The sequence below is a fragment of the Pelodiscus sinensis genome, chromosome 15 (assembly GCF_049634645.1).
Source record: "Pelodiscus sinensis isolate JC-2024 chromosome 15, ASM4963464v1, whole genome shotgun sequence".
Lineage (NCBI taxonomy): Eukaryota > Metazoa > Chordata > Testudines > Trionychidae > Pelodiscus > Pelodiscus sinensis.
In genome coordinates, this window is record NC_134725.1 from 7,715,510 (window position 1) to 7,743,089 (window position 27,580).

General features: G+C 43.1%; 2 protein-coding genes across 3 annotated transcripts in view; one reads left to right on the plus strand and one right to left on the minus strand.

Moving 5' to 3' along the window:
- Positions 1-6,775, plus strand: part of LOC106732182 (radial spoke head 14 homolog) — a 212,435-nt gene extending 205,660 nt beyond the window's left edge. For both annotated transcript variants that reach the window (XM_075898001.1, XM_075898002.1), the window contains 3 exons: positions 2,302-2,527; positions 4,891-5,027; positions 6,495-6,775. In XM_075898001.1, coding sequence (XP_075754116.1) covers positions 2,302-2,527; positions 4,891-5,027; positions 6,495-6,733 — 602 coding nt within the window. In that variant the 3' untranslated portion in view covers positions 6,734-6,775. The remainder of the gene's footprint in view (positions 1-2,301; positions 2,528-4,890; positions 5,028-6,494) is intronic.
- A 17,112-nt stretch (positions 6,776-23,887) lies between these two features.
- LOC102461558 (sodium/glucose cotransporter 1-like) overlaps positions 23,888-27,580 on the minus strand; it is a 55,607-nt gene continuing 51,914 nt past the window's right edge. Inside the window, exons 14-15 of the mRNA XM_006125425.4 lie at positions 27,280-27,382; positions 23,888-24,270 (exon numbers count right to left, since the gene is read on the minus strand). Of these exons, the coding sequence (XP_006125487.2) occupies positions 24,056-24,270; positions 27,280-27,382 (318 nt within the window). The 3' untranslated portion in view covers positions 23,888-24,055. The remainder of the gene's footprint in view (positions 24,271-27,279; positions 27,383-27,580) is intronic.

Below are 27,580 nucleotides of genomic sequence, written 5' to 3' on the forward strand. Positions count from 1 at the left end.
CCCATTGGCCAGTTTCTGGACAAAAGCCGGCCAATGGGATTGTGCTGGTGGCAGGAGCAGCTCCTAAAGTGTTCCCCCCTCCCCTCAGAGCTCACAGATTTTAAAGCGAAACTGCCCCACAGCTGTGTTTCTGAGCAGCATGCGACATGGGTAGTGAAACAGGTAGCCTGCATGGGGCTCCCCACTGCATCCAGATTTGGCCTGCAGGCCATATTTTGCCCAGGCCTGATGTAGAGGGAGGCTGCCAGAATCATCTGCTTCCAGTCAAATTCTCCTCTGACACTGACATCCTCCATTGTGCCGCATACAGTTGTTTGCATGGCAGACCGACGTTTGCAAATTCTAGGAAGTTTTTGGCTATCTTAGTCTCATGTGCTAGTGGGCTCATGGACATGAGCAACTATGAAAGCAATTTTAAACACTGGGGTGCTGGACTCTGGCTGGAGGGAGTCCATGCTGCCTCACTACACTGCTCCAGGGCCTATTAACTGGTCAGGACGCAGGGTAGTCAGTCAGTTTGGCCTCCTTCCAGCCAGAGACCAGTACAGATGGTGGGTTCATAGGTAGGTGAACTAAGGCTGCCAGCAGCTGTTGTTGCCCCCCAATGTTGAGCTGTCAACTGCAGGAGCAGCTGTTGGGTAGCAAGCTGCTGCAGTCCTAGCTCTTGCTGCTGTTGTTGGTTCTCCACCAGGAACTTGACGTTGCCTAAGTGTTTTTGGCACACAAAGAACTCCCAGCAATATCACCACTGTTGTCCAACCCATCCCAATACAGCTCCAAAAGTCAGTGAGAGTCAGCGTGAGATGAATCTCTAGCTGGCCCATTAGAGAAGCTACTCAGCCCTTTTGGTCCATCAGTGCAACACAAATAGGATGGAACATGGGGCCAGAATCTGGCCTCCTACATGAAGAAGCAAAAATGGTTAAAGGAAAGAAAATGAAAATTATGCTTTACAATATCATGCCTTGGCAACATGATCTGATCCACAGCATTAAAGATGACATTTAAATGCTTTTCCTACAGCACTGTTCTGTCACAATACACAGTTCTCCGCTTCACTTATTTCTCTGCTACCACTTATTTGTAGCCTTCATCAATAATTTTTACCATTCCAATTTTCATTTTTCCCAACTTGATGGTTTTTATACTGTGACAGCAAATGGCTTCCAAAAGTGCACAGATAGCAAAATAAACATCACTGTCATTCCTTCTGCATTAGGAGAGTAATGCCCAGCTAACTAATGACATGAAATTACTCAATATCAGCAAAATCTCAGGAGCAGAGTGTGGACTATTCTGTTCCATACACCGATAAAGGGCTGTATTCTTAGATTTGATTGCAAGCTCTGGGTATTTTTCTCATGGGTTACCAAAAGGTCATTGAAATCCTTGGGGAAGGATCCCCTTTTCCCTGAATAAGGATATTGTTTTAAGTAGCCTTGTTGCTTCTCATACATTGAACTTCCTTGTCCAACTTCATATGAATCACTTCAAATGGAGCCACTTTTCACTTAGCAACCAAAGAATTGTCGTAGCACCCAGACGCTGAGGATTTTGTTTCCACAGAGTTACTTGTGGACAATGTGTTCCCTTCTTCCTACTTTTCCATGGCAATGCTGTTTCAATGTTGGGTTAGTATTGTCTAGGAAATGGAACACTTAAAAGTCAGCCACTCAGCCCTTGCAGAGAACTTGCTTGCTGGGCAGATCAGAGCTATGCTTAAATCCAGCAAGATTATTTTTTCTGGGAAACAGAGAAGTGCTGACTGCTGGGCAGCCCAAAGCCATCCATTTCTCTCAGTATAAGTCATTGAAAGGAATAGCATAAGGGAGCTCACAGTTATTCCATTTCTGTAATCTCTCACCAGGCGTTATTATAGGGACAAATATTGCACTCGTGCGTATTGGGAACATCAGAGCAACTGTAGCTTGAGCAGCATTTGGGATGAAATTGTTATAGGACCCAGAATCAGCTGTAGCCAGAGACAATTTGTTGCCTTTCTTAGCAAACGATGTTGGATTGAACAAAGGTAATGACTCAGCAACAGCATACCTTTGGGAGAACTATACATGGCTCACAGTTTGCAAATAGGGGTGAAAATTGCCAAATAAGTCCTGTGGAACTGTTGGAGGAGTGTTGATAAGGTGCCCAGAGTTACAGCAGCCTCCATCGCCCTCACCGCCACACTATTGTGGGGACAGCAGTAGCTGGGGACCTTGATAGCAAATTTAAAAATGTTGATTGAAGTATTAAATACTTTAGCCCTTTCCGTCCATGTTTCTATTTGGTCTCCTCTTGCAGGTGCTTTTGACATAGTGGGAAATGGTTTGGTTTCTTCACTTGTTCTTAAACTGAAAACTGAAGTGGATGAAATACAAGAGCTGATACTGGACACACTCGCTGGCTGCCTGTGTGTAGAGGCTTTTGAAGCTCTAGCATCAGGTGCTGTTCCCATTCTGAAGGAAAAGCTCACCCATCAATCAGAAGCCATCAGGAGCAAAGCTGCACGTTCCCTTTTGGGAATAAGGTAAGGCAAAGAAAGGGTTTTGCACACGCCATGTTCCAAGCCAATATCTGCCGAGTGATTGAGTCCCAGGCACTAGTGTGCAGTTCTACCACTTGTCACATCTCACAGGTGAAGTAACATCGGGCTAGGTGTGCACTCAGACAGATCACTTAGCTGCTCTGGTGTTGGTGATTCACCCAAAGGCACTCTTTCCCCCATCACACACACACAGCCACTCACATCAGTAGTAAGCTATTGCCCGGTATAGTGCTAGGCACTGCTTCTAGTACCGTTTTGTGTGTGAGACGGGGTAAAACCAAAGTCCTGAAAATTTGTTATCACAAGCTCAATCTCATAATACTTTTAGCAAGAGGAGGAATTTAAACTAAACTGATTATTTTTGTCCACCTAAATTTTCAGTTGGATACACCATTCTTCATTTCCCGTGATAAACTTTATGTAGCATTTGTTACTATGTCCTGTTAAATAGTCACTGTATTTCATCCTAGAGTGTCTGCATTTCAATGGATAAAGCATTCCTGTATATACTTTGCATATGAGTTAGTTAAGTATGCAAACAGTTTCATAATCCTTGGGATAAAATATACAATAGCAATGCAAGCTGTAGCAAATAGAACAGTGCAGGATGGCAATCACATTTGGTCACTATGATGTAAATGCAGTTTAATAATAATCATCATTTACACATTTGGCTACTATGATATAAATACAGTTTAATAGAATAATCTTGCATGGAAATGGCACCATTATTTACAAAAACCACTATGCTGAGTTCAGCCCAAATGGACATTGAATAAGGAGATACAAAATTCTTAAATGAATAAGATCTCTTGACTCAGGATCATCCTTTGGCACTTCATTTAAGTTTGTGTTTTTTTCCCCCAGTGGTATTACTCTGTTCACTGATATTTCTCTTGTGGTCCATTATAACTCCCCAGATCCTTTCCCACAGTATCCATCCTAAATTAAATTAATGGCGATTGTCTATCTCCTAGAACTGGAAGGGACCTTGAAAGGTCATCAAGTCCAGTCCCTTCACAGAAGGACCAAGTACCATCCCTGACAAATTTCTGCCCCAAATCACCTTCACAAGGATTGAACTCACAACCCTGGGTTTGGCAGGCCAATGCTCAAACCACTGAGCTATCCCTCCCCTGTAAGATGTTATTTCCCATTTTGTGTGTGTGCAGCTAATTGTTCCTTCTTAAATTAAGTACTTTGCCTTTATTGAATTTCATCATGTTTACTTCAAACCATTTCATCAAAGCATTTGCAGTCCCGCTCTTATGCTTTATAACTATAGTCTCCATGCCATCCTCTAAATCACTTATGACAATATTGAACAGAAGTGGACATAACATTGATTTTTGAGGGATCTCACTTGTTATGCCACTTCCAGCTTGTCTGTGAAGCAGTGATAATTATGATAACTACTCTCTGGGAATAGTTTTCCAAACCGTTATGCATTGACATTATAGTGGCTCCATCTAGAATCTATTTCCTGAGTTTCTTTTTGAGATCATGGGGAAAAAATCCTTACAAAAGCCTTACAACAGTCAAGATATCTTTCACTTCTCTGTCCACAAGGCTTGTCAAAGAAAACTATTAGTTTGGGTTGACATGATTTGTTCTTGGCAAATCCATGCTAACTCTTATTTATCACTGTATCATCTTCAAGCTGTAATTATTTGCTTCATCATCTTTTTATGTACTGAAGTTAAACTGACTGTTCTGCAATTCCCTGGTTGTCCTTATTTCTCTTTTTTATAGATGAGTAGTATATTTGCTCTTTTCCAATCCTCTGGAATCTCTCACGTCTTTCATGACTTTTCAAAGCTAATCACTAAAGGCTCAGATTTTACCTTAGTTAGCTCCTGGAGTATTCTGAAATGTATTTCATCAGGCTCTCGTTACCCTTTATTTCTCTAGCTAGATGAATCTTGTTTTCTGCCTTGGTCTTCTTAATTTTGTCCCTACATACTTGTGTTATTTTCTTATATTAATCCTTTATCATTTGACCTAGTCCTTTATGTAGGGCTCTTCTGAGTTTCAAATAATTGAAGATTTCCTGGTTACGCCAGGATGCTCTCTTGCCATATTTCCTATCTTTCCTGTGCATTGTGCATGTAGTTTCAACAATAAGTACTCTGCAACAAACGGGCTTCTCCCCTGCCTGGTTTGTTACTCTACTACGGGTGTTTAAAGTGCCCTCTAGCACTCAGAATAATGTAGCTTCAAACAGAACAGAAGAAAATTCTACATCAGCATTGTTGTCATGAAATGAAGGAGGGCAATGGTGTATCTAGTTGAACTGATTATTGACATAGGCTTAAGAAGACACGTTAACCTTCTCTCTTCCTCAGTGTCCCTCTGGAAGGGAAGAACATTGTTTGGGATGAAGAGGTTATCCCAGTGCTGGTTAGCCTGTTGGAGGATTCAGATGTGGAGGTCCGAGCTGATGCAGCGGGGGCGCTGATGTTTGCTACCATTACAACCCAAGGTGAGAGAAACAGGTCCTGATGGGGATATTTCCTGTAAATCAGACTATCCTCGTTCAGCTAGCAGAATCATGCGATTTGGTCAGCTGTTTCTGAGATAAATTATATATACATATATATATATATATATATATATATAGGGCTCAACAAATAATGTAATCTACTCGCCCATGGCGAGTAGATTACAACCCGGAAGAGCCGGCGCAGAGCAATCTGCGCATGTGCAGAGCGCAGAACCGCGCGGCTGGCGAGTTCAGATAATTTCAGATAATCGGGGCTGGATTGCCCAATAGGCAGACTAAGCACGTGCTTAGGGCACCAGCAAAGCAGTGGCACCAAAAAAAAAAGAGATTTTACGGTATAGTATTGTTTTTATTTTGACTTACATATGGGGAGGCACCATAATCTTTTCAGTGCTTAGGGTCTCTAAAGATCTTAATCCGGCCCTGCAGATAATGCTAAAGCTATTGCAGAAACTAGAAAAAACAGTTCATTCCATTAGGTCTGTTCCCCACCTACTTTGTTCACCCATAGTATCTTAGCACTGCAATATAGTTGGTTTGATTCATCTCCACTGGCTCAGGGAGATGTATCAGGCCTGCCTGTGCTAGAGCAAATACCTGGGTTGTGGGCAAGTAGTGGTTGTAGAACCACCCCCTCCCTCAAGGGAAGTACTCGGGGGGGGGGGAGCCTTAAGTAGTAGTCAAAGTCCCACAACCATAGACTGCCCTGGGGATGATTTGAACCTGCAATCCTTAGCTAATATGCCTAAGTTTTTCATTACTTTACCTTTTAAACACACATACAAACTACAGGATAATTTTCCCCTAGCAACCGGGGGTGGAGGGAGTGGGAACTTGGGAAGTACAGAAGTTCTCAAAGTCAGACATATGACTTTGAAAACACTAATGGGAAACTTTTCAGTGTGCTGATTGCATAATTGGACATACAAGAATCCTTAATAACAGTAATTGTGTTCCAGTTCTCCTCTGCATACCACTGCAAATGCCCCTTTTGCTCTGGAAAATGACACAAGAGTGGCTCTAAAGGTATTTATTTTGAATGTCCTAGAAAAGACAAGAATGTTGGGCATTCCTGAGGACATTTTCCCTCTTTTTTTTTCTTTTTGGTATTATTTGGTGTCTCTTGAGACTGAGTGATTCTCTCTAAAGTGAAATAAATAAAATGTGTAAAATGCAGAGAGTTAACTAAAGTAGTAGGATCATTCTCTTAAGGATGAAAAGGGAGATTTGCCATGATCTCTAATAGAGAAGGGTGAACCAGACCCACAGCTGTCAGCACTTCCAAACTCTGAAGTGTTCAAAATCTAGAACCAGAGCTGGAGCTAGACCTAGAATCCTTCTAGAGTGTGATCATGGCTGTTTAGGAACCAGTTCAGGCTTGTTAAGTGGTTGTTTTATTTTTTAATATCCAATAACAAATTTTAAGTGCAATTATTTCTTGCTCAGGGAAATATGCAGCCTTTAATGCAGATGCTATTACTCCATTACTGAAGCTGGTCAGTGATGAAAGCAGCAAAGTACGTCTGAATGCAATCAAAAGCCTGACCATGCTGTCTGAGACACCTGAGGGTCGCAAGGTACTGCTGGACCATGTTGACCTCTTTCGAGAGCATTTGAATGATCCCAGTGAGGCTGTAAGCAGAGCAGCAAAAATTGCCATCAAAGTCATTGAGTGGAAACCTTAACCAAGAACATCATGAAGAAATAAAACAGCCGCAATACCCCTGCACAGTGTGACTCTGACTTTTTCCTCAAACGCTATGTGTGAAATCCATTTTACTCTATGAAGAACTTCACTTCACCAACAACTCTTCTTCAGCATATCTGCAGGTAGAAATCTATAGGGAGCCGTGTGCTCTTGGGGTTAGAATACTTTATTACTCCAGTATGTCCATTCAGTGCAACTATCTTTTACCTGTGGTAAGTGAAGATACTGTAGCTGGAGGTTACATCCCATCCTGTACCTTCTCTGTCCTACCAGACACAAAACGGGAATGGCCTTGCAAAGTTGACATCCCTCAAATGGCGCACAAGCATTCTAGAACTTTGAAACTTTCTCAAGGGTTCCTTTACCAGCTCAGTAGAATTTTATAGAGACCAATCCCTTGTACGCTCTCATAGAGCACACTGGCATCAGCCTAAGGGAATCAACCTACCTTGGAGCATCCTAACATTCCCTGAAAGAGATTACATACCTTCAGAGCCCCCTAACATATTCTACAGGACTGCCTAGCCCTGGAGCTCTTTGATTGCTTATGCTACTGAAGAGGCAGCTTACTGTCTCCAAGGCTGCGTCTAGATTTGCAAGATTTTCCGGAAATGCTTTTACGGAAAAGTTTTCTGTTAAAAGCATTTTCGGAAAAGAGCATCTAGATTGGCACAGATGCTTTTCTGCAAAAGCACTTTTTGCGGAAAAGCATCCGTGCCAATCTAGACGCGGTTTTCCACAAAAAAGCCCCAATCGCCATTTTCGCAATCGGGGCTTTTTTGCAGAAAATAAATCTGAGCTGTCTACACTGGCCCTTTTGCGCAAAAGCTTTGCTCAAAAGGGACTTTTGCCCGAATGGGAGCAGCACAGTATTTCCGCAAGAAGCACTGATTTCTGACAGTAGGAAGTCAGTGCTTTTGCGGAAATTCAAGTGGCCGGTGTAGACAGCTGGCAAGTTTTTCCGGAAAAGCAGCTGATTTTCCAGAAAAACTGGCCAGTCTAGACACAGCTCAAGTGTTTTTTTCTGTGATGTATCTTGAGTGGGGACTACCCTCCACTATAGCACTATATGTCTTCTGAAGGTGCCACACCTTCCAAGAGCTCCATGATGTTCATTGATGAAGCCTAAGTTTTTCTTGAGTATTCAGTCCATTTTCTTCAGAGGTGGAGGATGGCAGGGAAGGGTTTATGCCAGTTTTTCTACATAAGCATTACAGATATTCCAGAATCAACCCAGCAGAACCCCACACACCTCACACTTTTGGCGAGAAGATGTCCAACACCACCAGCCAACAGAAGGCACAACAAGCAGCATGAGCAGCCAACAGGGCAGCGATAGAGAGCAGATTTCCCTCTAAGCTTCATGGCAGGTTCCCCCTAAGCTGCGCGCCTGCAAAGCTGCACAAAATAAATTTTGGGCCTGCCCACCTCATTTGCAAAGCTTCAAAGCTGCACTCGCCACCACTCACTTTCCTGCTGGATCGGACAGTGAGTGGTGGTGATGGAGGTGGCTTTGTGGGTCCTGGCCAGCTGTATGGCAGCAAACAGCAGCCCCCTTTGTTCTGGCTGAGGCAGTGTCAGCAGCCTGATTCCAGATCTGGCAGGCGGATCATCACTTGCACTTCTCTGAGGACATCACTCAAACTCAAATGCACTGTGGTTTGAGTTTCCCGATTTTCTTTGCCTTAATTAACCATCTTTAATTCATGAACTGGTTCTCTTAAAATGGCTGAATTTCTTCAATTATTATGTCAAACTCAGTAGGCTCTCTCATTTTAATTAGTTTTAATTAGACAGATTGCCTGCCTTTACATTTTTAAAAATCATATTTAATCTAAACACTTTTAATGCAACTTTTCAAATGGCCGAAAGTTATGAAGAACTAAAACAAACAGTATCTTTTCTGAATATACCTTTAACTCATAATCTACTGATTCATCACAACACAAGGAAGACATAGTATAGAGCAAGGCAACTATAACACGTCAGGGCTGTCCAAGATACAATAGCTGAAGAAATCAGAAGACAAACCATTAAACATGTAATTCACAAATTCAAGAGCCCAAAAAGCACTGTTATTAGATCAGTGACACTCCGTGCTTTTTTTGTGATGGTACGGCCTGCTACCTATTTTCCCAGCACACAATAAAGGAATGGCATTTCCCCCCATGCGTACCGGCACCTGTTTTCCTGGTGCCACTTGTCTCCTGATGGAAGCCTGCTTGGGACGCAAGGGTTTATTTTCCAGCTCCCAGTGTGGCGTTTTGGCTCTTAAAGGGGCCGTGGCTGAATTTCTGCCCTACGCCCGCCCCCCCCCCCCTTTTTTTAAATTTTTGTTGGCTCAACATGTTTGAGCCTGGAGTACCAGCACTTTTTTTCTTACAAAAAAAGCACTGGTGACACTCAGCCTTTCAGTTTACTATACCCCCTCTCAGGAGACTGATTTATCTTGTGTACCCCATGTTTAAAAACTACTTGCTTACAAAATCAGCAGTAATCATGGAATGTGTGACTCAGAGATGCAAACTCAATCCCCAGCACAAAATTCAATGAATGAACGTGTGTGTGTGTGCACGTGGGTGTGTGTGTGAGAGAGGGAGAGATGAAGTAGAGTGTGGGGCTGTGTATGGATGCAGGCAGATGTATGAGAGCGGTAAACAAACATGCATATCAAGCAATGAACTGCTCAGGAGAGCAATAGCTGGAATATCTCCCTTTATTCATAATTATAGCTTCTTTGATGTTGACAGTGAAGAAGCCCGGTGTGTTTTCAGTTGTAGGATTTTGAGTCACATTACCAGGAAACTTAATATAACTAACACTTCAAACAGAACAGATTTGTAATTCCTATTGTTTGGCAGACAACTAGTTTCGTCATGGCTACTGACAATTGTGCAGCATTAATTTTATTTATTGGATTTCATATTATTTAAAGTTGTTAATTATCCCTTGTTTTAGCATTCTTTCTTCCATAACATTTAACAAATATATGAAAGATATATGTGAGTCACTGGTGGGTGCCATGGTGGCTCACATCCGAACAAATGCCCATGACCCCAATATTGGTACACAAGACAAAACTCACTCCCGTCACGGATCTTAGAGGAAACATTGATGGAGAGCTGTGAGGAGCAGCCAGTGGAGCGGCGGCAGCTAGCAGAGCACCCAACAGGTGGATGGCAAGTGACCAGCAGAGTGGGTAAGATGCCTCCTACCCACCCCACCTTCCCACTCAGGATGGAAGATGAACTCTGCAGGTCACCTCTAAATTCTGGTTTGCCCTGACCAAAGGCCGCAACTGTGAGTGGTGCAGAGATGGGACATCTACATTGCTGGACTTGTGAGCCTGAGAGGAAAAGGACACTGCCCAATCTACTCAGGCCAGGACGTTTACTTGTGGTTTTGGTTATGAACTTTGTGGTGTTTTTCCAAATTAATACCACATTACTTCCCTCCCTTTTAGTACAATTTTCTTTTTATGCTCAGATTCTGTGCATGCGCATGGGGAAGCATTGCCTCCCAGAGGCGCCCAAGGGTTTGTGTAGATTTCCCAGCTTACTGGGTGGGGACTCGAGCCAGTTCTGTGTTGGATGGATGGAGAAGAACCCCAGATATGGAAACCAGCCCTGGCTGCTGCTGGAGCTATCTGGCAGAAGGGTTGCACTATATATATATATGTTAGTCTCCAAGGTGTTACAGGACTACTCATTGTTTTTTAAGTTACAGACTAACAGGGTGTGTCTAGACTACAGGGTTTTGTCGACAAAAGTGGACTTTTGTCAACAAAACTAAACCTGCATCTACACTGCTGCTGAGTTCTGTCGACATAACGTCGACAGAACTCAGCAGTTTTGTCGACGACGGTAAACCTCATTCTGCGAGGAATAACGCCTTTTGTCAACAGACTTCTGTCAACAGAAGGCATTATTGCATCTACACTGTCCTTTGCGTCTACGCTGTCATGTCGACAAAGCGGCTTGCTGTGTCGACAGACCTGGATGTAGTCTAGACGCTCTTTGTCGACAGAAGCTTTGTCGACAGTATCTGTCCACAGTTACCCTGTTGAGACTTTTAAACTTAACAGTGACCGTGATTCTCATAGCACTCTTGTGGCCAAGGCAGTTTTGGTTCACCACCATACAACAGCTAATCTTTTGCCCCGGCATCCTCCTGCCACCATGTCAGAGGCCACTGTCCCAGAACGAAGGCAAGGTATGCCAGCCCTATACAGCATCCCTACTTATGACAGTATGATTTTCGATGGATCGTGAGCCTAAAACAAGCCTGCTCTGAGGGTGTTCAACCCATTCTCTAGAACAGAAGAGCCATGTCACTAAAATGCTACCCTGTGGAATGGAAATGATTCTCTCATTGTTGTCTGTAGCATTGCTTGTGTACAGAGGCGTCAGACATCACTCTCCTATAGCTAGAACAATGAGAAGTCCTGTGGCATCTTATAGACTAACAGATGTATTGGAGCATAAGCTCTCGTGGGCAAAGACCCACTTCGTTTCTTTCCTCCTATTGCTGTTTCTTTTCTTGCTGAAAATGTCTGGCTGTTGATGAGCTCCCTAAGAGACATTTGGCAGCTGTTGGCACCTTCTGTCCAAAGGCTGTTTTGTTTTTACTTATCCCATTACTAAAGGGCACCATAAGGACATTTTCTCCAGTTTTGAAATCAGCCCTTGCCTGCGACCTCAGCCTACTCCTTTCTTCCCTCAGACTGTCAGGGACCATTCTATGAAAGCAAAAGCTGCAGCAGTAGCTTCCTGATTGGGAATTCTGCTCTCAATGCAAAGCAGTCACTTGGAGCTCCCTGCACATTCACCAAGCTCTGCTCCAAGCTTTGGCTGCAGATGCCTCTTTTTGCTCGCTGATCCCCCATTCTGGGGCACAATGTACTTTCGCACCCTCTCCTCAATGAGCAGTGCTCTTTGAATTGGTCTTCATGGCTGAGAATGCACAGGAGATTCCTAAACATGAGCCATTCTTGTTAGGTGACAAGTCTGAGGAACTGTCCTAGACTGAGGTGTTATTATAGGAGGTTTTGGAACAAATTGATAATCCAAATAGTATTAAGTCACTATGTCGTGCTCCCTGTGCTTCATGAAAATTGGCTTATGAATATGCATAACTCAAAGAAGCTTTAGAGAAAATGCATCATGACACATATCATTTTTTAAATTGCAATCTGCTGAATGTGTTTTCTATTTCTGTGCTTGCACCATGCTTGTGTGTGAAGTTAGAAAATACAAAGTGTGAATCTGTTTATAAATCTGGATGTACTAGTGAGGGCCATTAGTGATACTCATAGGCTACATCTAGATTGCATCCCTTTTTCATAAAAAGGATGCAAATTAGATGTATCGCAATTGCTAATGAAGCGGGGATTTAAATCCCCCCCGCTTCATTAGCATAAAAATGTTTTCTGCTTTTTTTCGGCACGGAGCTTTGCCGGAAAAAAGCGCCAGTCTAGACGCGGATCTTTCAGAAAATAAAGCCTTTACCGAAAGATCCCTTATCCCTCTTAAAATAAGGGAAGGTACATGGGTTGGTATTAGTGTGGTATGTCCTGTGGTTGTTGGTAAGAATCATCTTGAGGTTAGGTGGTTGTCTTGAGGTTAGGTGATTGTCTTCCCTTGCAACAAACCCCGTTGCCAGCTTTGTCCACATATTCACACTGCTGATACCATTATTGGACCCAACCAAGTGAGTTATAAGATCAAGAACACATATTCCTGCGCATCCAGAAATATAATTTATGCAATCATGAGCCAAAAGTGTCCGTCTGCTATGTACATTGGGCAAACGTCTCAGACACTTCGCCAAAGGATCAATGCCCACAAAACAGATATCAGACAGGATCACAAAGAAAAAACAGTTTCTTGCCATTTCAACCAGAAAGGACATTGTCTCAACGACTTGATTACCTGCATCCTGCTTCAAAGACCTTTTAAAACTTCACTTGAAAGAGAATCCTCTGAACTGTCATTCATGCTTAAATTCGACACTTTACACTCAAATTTGAATAAAGACACTAATTATCTTACCCATTACAAAGATAGCTTCCCCAATTATCACCTCTAATATCATTAGCTCACAGACATTAACTCCTCCCCTTCCTCCCCTCCATCCCCCTTCTGTTCTGAAATTTGATTTGTCCTTTTCATATGTGTTCATTTTTTTTAATTGTATCCTTTGGTATATATGCTTGTGACAATTTTCTTCCACTGTTTGATCTGAGGAAGTGGGTCTGGCCCACGAAAGCTCATCACCTATTAAACCATCTTGTTAGTCTTTAAAGTGCTACACAGTCCTGTTTTTTGTTTCAGCTACCCCAGACTAACACGGCTACATTTCTACCACTATAGTAAAGAACAAAGCTGTCAGACACATAGATGAACTTAATGGCTGTGTCTAGACTGGCCAGTTTTTCCGGAAAATCAGCCGCTTTTCTGGAAAAACTTGCCAGCTGTCTACACTGGCCGCTTGAATTTCCGCAAAAGCACTGACTTCCTGTGGTAAGAAATCAGTGCTTCTTGCGGAAATACTATTCTGCTCCCATTCAGGCAAAAGTCCCTTTTGCGCAAAGCTTTTGAGCAAAAGGGCCAGTGTAGACAGCTCAGATTTGTTTTCTACAAAAAAGCCCCGATCGCAAAAATGGCGATTGGGGCTTTTTTGCAGAAAAGCGCGTCTAGATTGGCATGGATGCTTTTCCGCAAAAAGTGCTTTTGCGGAAAAGCATCCGTGCCAATCTAGACTCTCTGTTCCGAAAATGCTTTTAACGGAAATCTTTTATAGAATAATCATAGAATAATAGGACTGGAAGGGATCTCAAGAGGTCATCGAGTCCAGCCCCCCGCCCTCAAGGCAGGACTAAGCTCCGTCTACACCATCCCTGACAGATGTCTATCTAACCTGTTCTTAAATATCTCCAGAGAGGGAGATTCCACCACCTCCCTTGGCAATTTATTCCAATATTTGTCCACCCTGACAGTTAGGAATTTTTTCCTAATGTCCAATCTAAACCTCCCCTGCTGCACTTTAAGCCCATTACTCCTTGTCCTTTCCTCAGAAACCAAGAGGAACAAATTTTCTCCTTCCTCCTTGTGACACCCTTTTAGATATTTGAAAACCGCTATCATGTCCCCCCTTAATCTTCTTTTTTCCAAACTAAACAAGCCCAGTTCATGAAGCCTGGCTTCATAGGTCATGTTCTCTAAACCTTTAATCATTCTTGTCGCTCTTCTCTGTACCCTTTCCAATTTCTCCACATCTTTCTTGAAATGTGGCGCCCAGAACTGGACACAGTACTCCAGCTGAGGCCTAACTAGTGCAGAGTAGAGCGGCAGAATGACTTCACGAGTTTTGCTTACAACACACCTGTTGATACAACCTAGAATCATATTTGCTTTTTTTGCAACAGCATCACACTGTTGACTCATATTCAACTTGTGGTCCACTATGACCCCTAGATCCCTTTCCGCCATGCTCCTTCCTAGACAGTCGCTTCCCATCTTGTATGTATGGAACTGATTGTTCCTTCCTAAGTGGAGCACTTTGCATTTCTCTTTATGGTCATCCTCATCCTGTTTACCTCTGACCATTTCTCTAACTTGCTAAGGTCATTTTGAATTATGTCCCTATCCTCCAAAGAAGTTGCAACCCCACCCAGTTTGGTATCATCTGCAAACTTAATAAGCGTACTCTCTAACCCAATATCTACATCATTGATGAAGATATTGAACAGTACGGGTCCCAAAACAGACCCTTGAGGAACTCCACTTGTTATCCCTTTCCAGCAGTGTCAGCCGACGGTCAGGGCAGTGTGTGTGTGTATGCTTCCGAGAAAAGGTTTAACGTCCATGTCTTTACTGCTAGGACCGGGGTCCCGTCGCAGAGGGTGGCCAGCAGGCCAACAGACGCCCCGTTATATAGGAAGAGCTTATTACACCTTAGATTTTAACTGCTAGAACACAAAGTTCCTTCTCAGCAGGCAGCCTGGGAAAGGCTGGAAAGGTGCCCCAACGGATCTTGTCACCTGGGAGTGACACAGATCCAAACGCCCAAGCTCTCCCTATGTCTGTCCCTTTATGACCGGCTGAAGTTCTTTTAAATTGTGCTTGGTTCTGTTACAGCAACTGAAGGAGTCAGGTTAAAGCTTAAACAGTTACAGGTTTATTAAAAGACTTATAAAAGCATATGGTTACAATGGCTATTGCTCTATTTCTTAAATGCTAACAAATACAGATTTTAAAAATGGTTACAAAGAAAATAAAGATAGAAAATAGAAATAATGGTACCAAGTGACAGCTTAATCTTTAAAGAGCTCTAAGTCTATGTATATATATACTTAAACAAAGGACCACATCCAGGTACAATTTTTACCCCTTTCTGTGCCTCTCGACTCCAGCGTGTCAGGCCAGGGCCGGTCTCTCAATTCCTAGGAAAGACGAATATGAGGTGGGCGTCCCCTTGGAACCTCGGGAGATCAAACACCTAACCCGACCAGCAGATAGATGGTAGATTGACACTCAGAGAAAATGCGCTGCTGGACCTATCTTTATACCCCTGGGGGCCCGTATTCTCTTTCTTATCTAAGATGCCGAATTGTACTGGTCCGTTTTGTGGCGCCAGTTCTTACAAGCAAGTTTCAAGTTAATTTACACTTGCAAGAGAGATAACTAAATTATGAGCACTAGACATTTTTTACTGGGCGAGAGATTCCTCCCCCCGCGGATGGATGTGTGTTCGTATCAATATGGATTTGAGTCAAGGGCACTCCTTGGCAGCCTCTTGGTCAGCAATTGGCGTATCTCTGTTTACAGCCATTCACGGTCACAGCAGCCTGGGCCTTCTGCTCTGTGTGCCCTGTATGCTCCAGGCAAGCAAAAATGGATGTTACAAGGGGGTTCCTGTCTGGCTACAAGCAGGATTTAGAACCGTTAACAACAACTCTCTGACTATGGTTATCCAACCAATTATGCACCCACCTTATCGTGGCCCTATCTAAGTTATATTTGCCTAGTTTATCAATAAGAATATCATGCGAGACCATATCAAATGCCTTACTAAAGTCTAGATATATGACATCCACCGCTTCTCCCTTATCCACAAGGCTCGTTATCCTATCAAAGAAAGCTATCAGATTAGTTTGGCATGACTTGTTCTTCACAAACCCATGCTGGCTATTCCCTATCACTTTATTACCTTCCAAGTGTTTGCATATGATTTCCTTAATTACCTGCTCCATTATCTTCCCTGGGACAGACGTTAAACTGACCAGTCTGTAGTTTCCTGGGTTGTTCTTATTCCGCTTTTTATAGATCGGCACAATATTTGCCCTTTTCCAGTCTTCTGGAATCTCCCCTGTCTGCCGTGATTTTTCAAAGATCATAGCTAAAGACTCAGATACCTCCTCTATCAGCTCCTTGAGTATCCTGGGATGCATTTCATCAGGACCTGGTGACTTGCTGACATCTAACTTTCCTAAGTGATTTTTAACTTGTTCTTTGTGTATCCTATCTTCTAAACTTACCTTCTCTCTGCTTGTATTCACTACGTTAGGCACACCTCCAGACTTCTCGGTGAAGACGGAAACAAAGAAGTCATTGAGCATCTCTGCCATTTCCAAGTTTCCTATTACTGCTTCTCCCTCCTCACTAAGCAGTGGGCCTACTGCTAAAAGCATTTCCGGAAAATGTTAAAAGCATTTCCGGAAAATCATGCCAATCTAAATGCAGCCAATTTGTTGTGGAAGAGTCTACATGATTTTTGAAAAGGGAAATCATGCCTCACCAATCTACTAGAATTCTTTGACGGCATCAGCAAGGGGGATCCAGTGGATATAGTGTACATAGATTTCCAGAAAGCCTTTGACAAGGTCCCTCACCAGAGGCATAAAAATGCTGCCAACACAAACATTGACTGAAGGAAACAAAGTTTGTGAACTCTGGATGCTGTTGCTCCTGTTTTAAAAGCTGAGGGATAGTTGATAAAGAACCAGAAAAAGAGAGCAAAGGATGCCATTACCTACTAGAGAACCGAGGTGGGCCACTCCAGACATGCTACAGCTATGTCTGACCTGGAAATTGCGGGTCCTTATTTTCAAAACTCCTTACCACTAGGCTTGGCTTGTAAAATTAAGTGGCCAACAGAGTCTCGTGCTCCAAGGGGGTTCGCAGTGCAAGTTGCTGAGCACTGTTTTTATCTCTCACGGTGTTTTTTGGTTAGTTATAAATTGTAGCAAGGGGGGAACTGCGCTAGCTACAAGAAGAGCTTATTTGCCCGTGTTTCTCATCAGCAGCCCACAGCCACCATGTGAGCAACTTCAGTGCCGCTCCAGCTAGCCCTGTCTCAGCCATCCATCATGGTAGTGACCAAAGGGGTCTGAATTTACAGCCTGACCAAAGGGAATTCCCTTTTCTCTTTTATAAAGATATCTGAGACCACTGGGAATGGTTCCTCAGCCCAGGGTCGTGGCCACACTGCAGTGTGCTTTGTAAAGTGCTTTGTGAACACGTGGAACATACCTGCAGCAAAACATGATAATACCTGAGAGGGCCCAGTTTATGAAGCGAAAGCCAAGCTTAATAACCAGGGAAATTTGTAATAAACACCAAGGGGTGTATCAGGGGTTCAGCTCTCACAGCTGGGTTGGTGCCTGCTTCTGGTCACATCAGGGATTAGCACTAGACTGACCATGACCATGTGTGGCCTGTGGCTTAGCCTCAGGAACTGCTGTACCCTCTTGATGACTCAGCCCTCCAGCTCTGTCATCCTGTGTTCTCCTTTTTGGGAGGGGAATATAACTGTCCAATAGCCCTAGATCCTCAGTGGCAAGTGAGAGAGGCCCCAGCCCACCCAGTACTCTGGGTCCTAACACAGAGCACTTCTAGATAGCAGCCTTTTGCTGCAACTTTTTGGGAGAAGTTAATGCTGCTATGTCTCCCTGGGTCACTTACTCATGGACCTAGCACCTTCTTCATTCATCACTCAGAGCATTCAGCTACCCAGTGTCAGCATCCAGCCAGGAGCTCCCTCTTGCTCCCACTGAGAAACATGTGCACTAGCACAGAGAAACATGTGCCTCATAATGGTGAAAGTATTAAGCGGCACATATGACACGAGGGATGCTGTGGGAGAATGCACTCTAGCGCAGAAATAATCCCAATTATTGCAGCACAGAGCATCTATCTAAACATAGTATTTCTAGAGCCCTGGACACCTAGCTACCGAAGTGCCTGGTATTTCATGCAGTAATATAATGTGGAGGAGCAGTGTGTTGTGATGCTCTGAATGGCACATTGCAGCAAACTGTGCAATACAACACGAGACAAAGAAACACAATATACGTTTATCTGCAGTATCAGAAAATTGCTCCAGTGTGATTACTGTATCTTTGCCTCTTCTGAGACTGAATTAGGAGCAAAATGCAGGACTATGCAGCACTTTAAAGACTAACAAGATGGTTTATTAGATGATGAGCTTTCGTGGGCCAGACCCACTTCCTCAGATCAAATAGTGGAAGAAAATAGTCACAACCATATATACCAAAGGATACAATTAATTTTTTTTAATTGTATCCTTTTTTTTTTTAATTGTATTCTTTGGTATATATGGTTGTGACTATTTTCTTCCACTATTTGATCTGAGGAAGTGGGTCTGGCCCACGAAAGCTCATCATCTAATAAACCATCTTGTTAGTCTTTAAAGTGCTACATTGTCCTGCATTTTGCTTCAACTACCCCAGACTAACACGGCTACATCTCTATCACTATTCTGAATTAGGAGGGAATTCTTAATTTTTCAATTCCAATTTTTCATGCCCTAATGAATCTGTTAGCCTGTAAAGTGCAATAGCATCCTCGTTATTTCTGTAGTAGTGTAGACATAGACAAAGATACAAAATAAGACTGTCACAGCCCTGAAAAACAAGAATTCCAATGGAGCGGAGACAACAAGATGGATACACTGGGAAGCCTAGAGGCAGGGATAACTTAGAAGTAGTTTGGTTTTGTTAATTGGTTTGGTTGAGTTCTTTGTGGTCATTGCCAAGTAGATGAGGATAGCGACACTACTTACCTTTCTCAAAATGGGCAACCAAAAGTGCTGGTCACGTTTCTCTGCAGAGCTTCCTCTTCTTCCTTTTTCAACATTGACTTATATTCTGGCTTAAGCACAGAACCAGTTGCATCTTGAAACATACCTGATAAAGTGCACGGACATCTGTGTCAAATTAGTGAGAGAGCACAACAGAGGAGCATGAAAAGGCCTAAAATGTGGTGCCTAAGTAGAACTAAAAATTTGTCAATTAAGAGAGCCTGATCCAGTTTTCACTGAAGCCAGCAGAAAGACACCTTAGAATACTTTCTAAGATACTATTTGGGGACTCAAGGGGTGGTCGACTGAGTCCCCAAACAGTATCTTAGGAAGTATTCTGAAGTGTTTTAAAACCACATCTGCGTTTGAGTTCACAACCACTAATTGGTGGGTTTGACACTTATATAAAAGAAGTCTGGGGGTTAGTGGCACAACAGCTGCATCAGCAAAATGTGGCTAAATGATGGCAGGTATGTTCACTGACTAATTAAAGACTACTGAATAGTCCCTACATTTAATAACTATAAACCATGGACTTCTTTCCCTTTTCAGTTCATGCCACCATTTTTCAATTGACTATTCCGAGTGATATAACTGCAAAAGACTTAGTCACTCACAAGTGCTAAAGATCCCTTTGAATTGCCTCATGCATATTATAAATACTTAAATTAACATGTCAGTAGCTGGCATCCTCATACCCTGTAATTAAGCCTGGTGTTTCTGAGGAAATATGTTGGATACAGCAAGTCCTTGTTTTTAGCACTGTTCCTAAGCTCCCTGAAGAGTGTTGTTCTACTACATTGTGACGACATCAGCATGTAGACAAACTCGTACATTGATAATAATCTATTTGTCTTTTTAGCTTGACGCCAACAGTGATTAAGACCCAGCTGCAATTAATTCGGTCATAGATCAATAATTAGATAAGTTCGTGTACTCATGCAGAGATCACAATTTCAGCGTAGCTAGCCATCACTGTCAGTTAATGAAGGTTTTCTGATTACTGCAGTAACAGATGAAGTGGTGGGGGAGGGTAACTATGCTCTGTGGAATTAAAAATCACCCCATGTATAGGTGTTGTGCTGACCCTTTCCATTTGGGGCAATCTCATCCCGGAGGCACTGCGGTTTAGTATTGTTTTTCTCACCCTTATTTTCTGCATGAATAAGGACGCCCTGGCTGTGTCTGCTCACAGATATGCCTCGCCACATGTTCTTACATTCTGCTGTCACTGTGTTTCCAGTCACTGTTAAAATACACTGAGCTAGGAGCAGGAATTGAAAGCCATTAAACACTGAAATAAATTTTAGAAGCTGTGAGAAATGGCAGCTTTTAGTTCTATTTTTGGTGCTACGAAGGAAAATTTTCTTCCCATCTTTTTCTGTGAAGTTGTAAGATCAGACTTATGTCAAAAGGGAAGCACATCAATTAGCATTTTCTCTAAAGACAGAGCAAAAACAAAGTGAGGACTTTCAATTTTGATTCACTGTTAATTATTATAATACTGCTAAAAAGAGAATATGTTTGTCATACCCAAATACAAAACAATTTACACCATCTTTCAATCACTAATGTAGGGTACAGTGATGCAGGGCTCAACACTGAGACACCCCATGTACAACTATCACCCTAAACACGGTATGTTTCAATTTATCATTATCCTTAGACATAGACCTTCGTTCAGTTTTTAATATGTAGAAGCGTTCCTCGCCAAAGCAGTTTGGAATGAATTTTGAGTCAGTTTGTTAATAGTTAAAAGCTTTATTAAATCCAGATATGTTATAGCTATTACATTCACTTTGTGCCTTGAGATCCCAGTCCTATGTGGTGCTGACTGCTCTGTACTCCACATGGGCCTGGGGACCAAGGCACAGGAACGGGACCTGAAAAAACCTGTGGCTGAGTTAGAAATAAACCTCAATCTATCAAATGATTTTGCTTATCTGTGCCTCAATAAAATGGGAATCATATAACGCTTCCTGGTTCACAGGTCATTCTCAAGCATATTCATTAACGTCTGGGAAATGCTCAGATACTTCAGTTACAAGGAAATAGAAAATAAAATTAGAGTCGGGTTGAAATGAGAGTAATCAGCACTGCACAGGATTTGGCTCTTAAGTAGAAAGACCAGACCTGCCGGACAGCGTTTGTTCTTTATAAGTTAGTAATACTTATGGCTCAGAGTGCTATTGGCCGAGATATTTATCAATTTTTCATACATGGTTCTTCCTTCACGTTACTAGAAATTAATATAGGTTTGCAGAATTAGTTCATGAGAAATGTTCATATCTTGACATGAAAGCATGACAGGCTGTGGGGAGCTATCTCCAAAAGTCTCTTGCTATTTGATTATATCATGTCATGAGCATGCCCCAGTGCTTTTCTGAAGTAACTCCACCAGCCTCAGCCATTCCAAATGTATAGTACTGGTCAGACAGAATCTGCCACCGCCAGCACTACAGGAATGAGGATGTTCAATTCCTGTGTACATTAGTCCTTTGGCTTTGTCTACTTATGTGCACCAGTTGTACAGCACTTACATGAGGCAGACAATAGTCTACTAGAAGTTTCATCACCAACTGGATTGATGAAACTCATGAAACTGACATCACAGAATAGCACTTACCAATCAACAATGGAGCTCAACTGGTCACCAAGAGTTGCAAGACTCCATGTCTCGTCACCAGTCAACTGACGCATACAGTACCACGATTTCACAGGCAACTTTTAATAGAAATCCTACAGGCTAAAGATATATTACCCTAAGGAGCAGTCAGCTTTGTCTATGGCTGTGAACCCTGGACTCTGCCTGAGCCAAGGCAGGTCACTTCACATGGGTTTCAAGTGTTTGTCCCTACAACTTTCAGTCTGTATTCATAAAGCTTCATTACTCAGCCTGTGTGGAGAAATGAAGTATACAATGAGGATACACCCTGACTATTGAGATTGCCCAAGAAGGGTGTCATTGTATGGCCTGCTCATCTTGACCGGGCTGAGATCTACCTGTGTTATTTTTGTATTTATCCAAATGGTCTCAACTCTCTGTTTTCAAGTTAGTTACAAACTGTAACTGAGTGGGAGCTGCATTGTCCACAAGAAGGGCTCATTCACCAGTGTCTCATTTGATACATCAGTTTAGAGCCACTATATGAAAAGCTGTAGACCCCTAGACGTGGGCATCTGAGCAGCACTGAACTGATTTGATTTCAGCTACGTTTTATATTTTCCCATGTCTGTCTCTTCACTTTGTGGACCCCAGATACATTAGGAAAAAAAATTGTACATTCAAGCTTCACGGGGAAATATAATGAATTCCATGGCACAATAGAGTGCTGACTTACGATGCTCCCTGCTGCTGTATTCATTACAAGAACAGTTTGCATTAGGATTTAGATTTGATTTGGCACTCTGTCATGTGCATGCATGGAAACAGAATTATACTGAGGATCATATTGCAGCTGCAAGAGGAAAGGACATTCTGCTAGGCAATAATCTGAAGTAGCAACAGACTGTGAAACAGCAGCACAGTGTGATGAAAGTTATAGGGATTTACAAAAAGACCATATTGACTGGTCTATTACATGTTGTAGCACAGTTCACCATGCTGTCCATTACTGCAGGTAGGTGAGATGCATGTTACTCTTAACTGTATAAGACATTGTAGTACATAACAAGGCAACAAAGAATTGTGGTCCAGATTAGCTATGTCAACTGAGAATAAGGTAAGGATAACTGGAGCGCTTTAAATGGTGTCAGGACACTGACTACTTTCCTTGGGGAAACAGTCTTATTCATGGCATGAATGAAATTTCTAGTGAACTTGTCAGAGAAGGAAGTTTCATAATTTGGCAAGAAAAATACTGTAATGACTTTGTGTACTTGGAAGCAAGATACAACGCCAATGTTCCGATGCTTAAAACATTCACCCATGATAAAGAATTAGGTGGTAAATCCACTTACCAAAAAGAGGAAATAAGAGTACATTAGGTCCCTCTTTATAAAAAGTCTACAGTAAATAGAAATAGAAACGGACACTAACTTTGACAAATCATGCTGGGGAATCAAAACCAACCAGAATATAATTTTTATGAAAAGAACTTTCACATTCAAGAATAATTATATATTAAAACCAAATACACAGTGTATGTTGGAACTTTTAAAGTTAATCTTGAAGGCTGCGTCTAGACTGGCAAGTTTTTCCGCAAAAGCAGTTGCTTTTGCAGAAAAACTTGCCAGCTGTCTACACTGGCCACTTGAATTTGCACAAGAATACTGATGATCTAATGTAAGATTTTCAGTGTTCTTGAACAAATACTATGATGCTCCCACTCAGGGATAAGCCCTCTTGCGTAAATGCTTTTGCGCAAGAGGGCCAGTGTAGACAGAGGAGGACTGTTTTGCGCAAATAAGCCCCGATGGCGAAAATGGCGATCGGGGCTTTCTTGTGCAAAACCGCGTCTAGATTGGCACGGATGCTTTTCCACAAAAAGTGCTTTTGCGCAAAAGCATCCGTGCCAATCTAGACGCTCGTTTCGGCAAATGCTTTTAACGTTAAAACTTTTCCGTTAAAAGCATTAGCAGAAAATCATGCCAGTCTAGACGCAGCCGAAGAGTCATGCATAAACATAACTCTTATCAGGGCTGACCAGACTTGTTTTGCCTAATTTCAAACTAACTCAAGCCACACGAATACAAAAGTTAAACTCAGATGCTATTGGGGAGGGTCATATTTAACTTAGGAAAAAGAGTGAATACAGAGTAGAGAGGAACAAGTCCACTGAAAAATAGTATACCATGTGTAATAGTGAAAAGGCAGAAAGATTCTATTAAAATAGCTTAAGTATGGAAGGAATACATCAATAAAATGTCATGTATAGGGAACTTATATAAGTCAGCCTACATTTTGAAAGGATTCGTTTATTTTGAATCTATAGCATAGCCCTTCATATAATTGAACTAAAAAAATGGGATCACTGTAGAAAAAGTAAGGAAAAAGAGGCTTAGAAATCAGACTAGTTTCACTAACTTCTAAAAACAACAATGAATAAATCAATTTAATTATTTCCATCTCAGCTTATGAATCTGATACATGTTTCTACAGTAGTGTTGTTTATCTTTTGAAGAATACAGTGCAAAATCAAAAGGAAAAAGATCTAGAACGAGAATTTCATAAAAACTCTGCAGCACAAGGTCATATTTATGCAAAGAAGGCATGACAGAATACAGCCACAGCCAACAGAAAGATACCATTCATGTTCATAACTTTTCTCCAGAATGGCTCCTCAGACGTGTCAGTCAGTTTCTTCTGTATTGCTTCCTGCTCCTCTTTGCTCAGTTTGGGCTCTTTTTGCTGATCGAAGCCACAGAACCAGTTGTAGGCCTTCTTCAACCAGCCTTGTTCTTCATCTCCTTCTGTGACCGAGAGAAAGCACAGTGAGCTCAGACTCCAGCCACATGTTGTAAGAAGGTGCCGAGGAGAGTCGTGCAGCCCTGCCTCCTGAAGCCAGCAGGCACTAGCACAGAGGTGGGCAATAAAACGGCAGCGGTGCACTAGGGTTAGCCCCTGGTAGGCTGCTGCCGCTATATTTACCTGAATGTCCACAGGCAGGGGCAATCACAGCTCCCAATGGCCAGGAAAAGCCATCTGCAGCCAACGGGAGCTGTGATCCCTGTACCTGTGGAGGTGCAGATAAATACGGTGGTAATGGGGCCTGCCAACAGCTAACCCTGGTGGACTGGATCTGGCTCACGGGCCGGTATTTGCCCACCCCTGCACTAGCACCATCCTCCTGCAGGCATTACTAGGCAAATTTCTCCAGCTCTAGCTCCGCTGTGCTGGGTGCGCATACTTCTTATGTGGAATATGTGTCTGCAGCATCTACTTGAAGAAAAACAGTTTGTTCCCAGTTCTCAATGATTTAGCTGTAACTGCTGGTAGCTCACAAATGCTAAGACTCACTAAGCTGATTCAAGCCCCTTATAAATACTTCAATATCCATGATTTTGTGACAGGATTGAAAAGTGCTGGGTACACTGCAATTGCCAGATCTCATGCCCTCGCCCTCTCCTACTACACTTCCTGTTGCTTTGTGCCACATGAGAGCTGGGGACACAGGAGGAGGACCACAGGGAGCCATTAGCATCAGGGGCAGCCACAGTTACTTTTCTTCCTCAATATGCCTTGCTCCCTCTGCCTCTTATACCAAGTGAGGTGAGAGCAGGAGCTCTGCACAGGAGGCAGTTTCCATTTTCTGCAGGCAAAGAGATCCCTTCTGGATTTTCATCAGCTATTTCTTTTCTGACTGAAGGCAGTTTTGTCCTGCATTAACATGGTGCACAGAAGCCATAGCAGGCTAGAATCTCCGGCCCTGACTCTTCAGCCTAAAACTGAGAAGCAACTCTGAGTGCAGGTTTCTCTCTACTTATTCACTATGGGTTTGTATTTTTTCTTTTTATTGAATGGCTGAATTCAGTGACACCTGGTATCAAAGCCTGGATCCAGGCAGAGTTTTGTGCAAGTTTCCCCAAAGCAGTTCTGGGAAAGTATCTGTACCCTGCTGTGCACCACCTTTGCTGTTGCAATCCTGACCCCTACACACCCATTTCCAGTTGTGTCTTCATTCTGTCCTTTCAGATGTAAGGCCCCCCAGAGGAGAACGTAAGCCAATACACCCCAGTGCAGCACTTTGGGGAGCAGCTGGCCAGCTGGGTCACTCAGCTGTGGTGGGAGGATAGGGTGCTCCCAGTCTGGCTCCCAGCTTCCTGCAGGCTGCCGTGCTCTGCAACAGGCATTTGGGCAGGTTAGATGCGCTGACTGGGGGCGTCCCCCACTCCAGGACTGTCCTAGCACTAAGCTTCTTCTCCCTCCACAGCTATTTTGAGTACTTGTGGGGGGCTGCCGCTGCACATATGGGTCTGCCCCTCCCCTGGACAGCCAGGAGCGAGAGGAATGCAGAAGGCTCTGCACTTTCCCCTTGCTCCCTAGTCACAGGAAGCAGGAAAAATCAATACACATTATAGTAGGGTCACCAATGTAGTAGGTCAGGATGTAGACAGGTCACCAATGTAGACAGGTCTCCTGCCTGCATGTGTGCTCAACGATGTGTGTCGTGTTAACTTGTGCAATTAATCACCACAGCAGACCCTGAGAGAGCCTCCAAAGACCACAAACCAGATAAGAATCGAAGGTGCCCAGCCAGGTTTATTGTAGAGCGAAGTATAGTCATAGTTGTCAATAGACACTACTGAACCATTGCACGCATCAGTTACTTAGATCTGACTCTACTTAGATACAGCCCATCGCTCTGTACCTTGTGGTTTGATTAGATCGTCTCTATCCATCATATTGTCATTTTAGACCCTTTCCTGAACCTGGGTCTATGACTGTGGGGAGTGTGGGTACCACGGTCTTTTTTAATGACCTGCTGGTACCATGTGCTTTCAACTTACGACTGTTCTGCACCTGGGCTTATTACCAATTATTGTTTTGGACTCTCAGCCCTGTTAATGCCAAGTTCTGTGAGCTGGGTCTGCCTCTTGCTCACAGCTTAGCTTTCCTTTATATTAGCCAAGCGTTGTCCATTGTTAGCTCAGCCTCAAACCAGGCCTGTGCTACATGGGCTTTGTTTCAGGCCTTCTTCTTAGTATATACATGGAATCAGTATGTGTGCCTGCAGCCCATCCCCCTCCCTCCTGAATTAGCACTCCTGCCCTCTCCCCCACACTCACCCTTACACACACACAGCCCCCTGGCCTGACTCCCCACACAACCCCTCCTCATACCTCTCTGCCCTGACTCCTTCATCCCCCACACTCCCAATCCTCTGTCTTGAGTCCCTCTTACACCCAAACCCTATGCCCTGAGGCCTTCATACACCCCAGCCGTGATTCCTGTACCTCCACAACCCAAGCCCCCTCCCCTAACTCCTGTACCTCCACCCCACTCTAACCCTCTGCCCTGAGTTCCCCCATACTCCACCCCACACTTAAATTTCTTAGATACTGAGGTATCACAACCCCCCTCCTTCCCTAAGATTTCTTCAAGAGCAGCAAGATGTGATAGGATAGAATCTGTAAGAAATTGATGTTACTTTCACCCCTGAAACCCACACACATCTCTGCCAACACACCAGACCCCCACCACCCTCTTTGTTTTAGCGCTGTGCCTGTCACCTGATTGCATGAAGGCTTTTGTGCTATGCACAAAAATCAACAGGGAACTAGATTGCCATCATGTAATTCATTTCACTTCCAGGCCTCACAGACTGACAGTGGTGAAAAAATAGTGTATTAACTCTCTGCACATACTAGCCCTTCAGGATCTGTTTTCAGCACTTCCTTGTTTCTTCAGGAACTAAGTTGGAGACTTCAAATACATTCATGACCTGTACAAAACTTAGCAGGAGTTTATTCAGAAATCACCTGATTCATCTTCTTTACTCTCCGGTTCCTCCATCCTCTCATCTGCATCCAGGTCAATGCGCTGCTCCTTGCTGTTCCGCAGGGTCCAGCACAAGCCATAGAGCTGTCATGAAACACAAGTACAAAGCCTCAGCCTTCAAACACTGAGCCCAGCAATGAGATTGGGGTAGGATTCAGGAGTCATGAACATTTGCTGCATACTCTGCAGGGATTGCTAAGGATCCCACAAGAGCAGGGAGGTACAGTAGGGCTACGTCTAGACTACATCCCTCTGTTGACAGAGGGATGCAAATGAAGCACT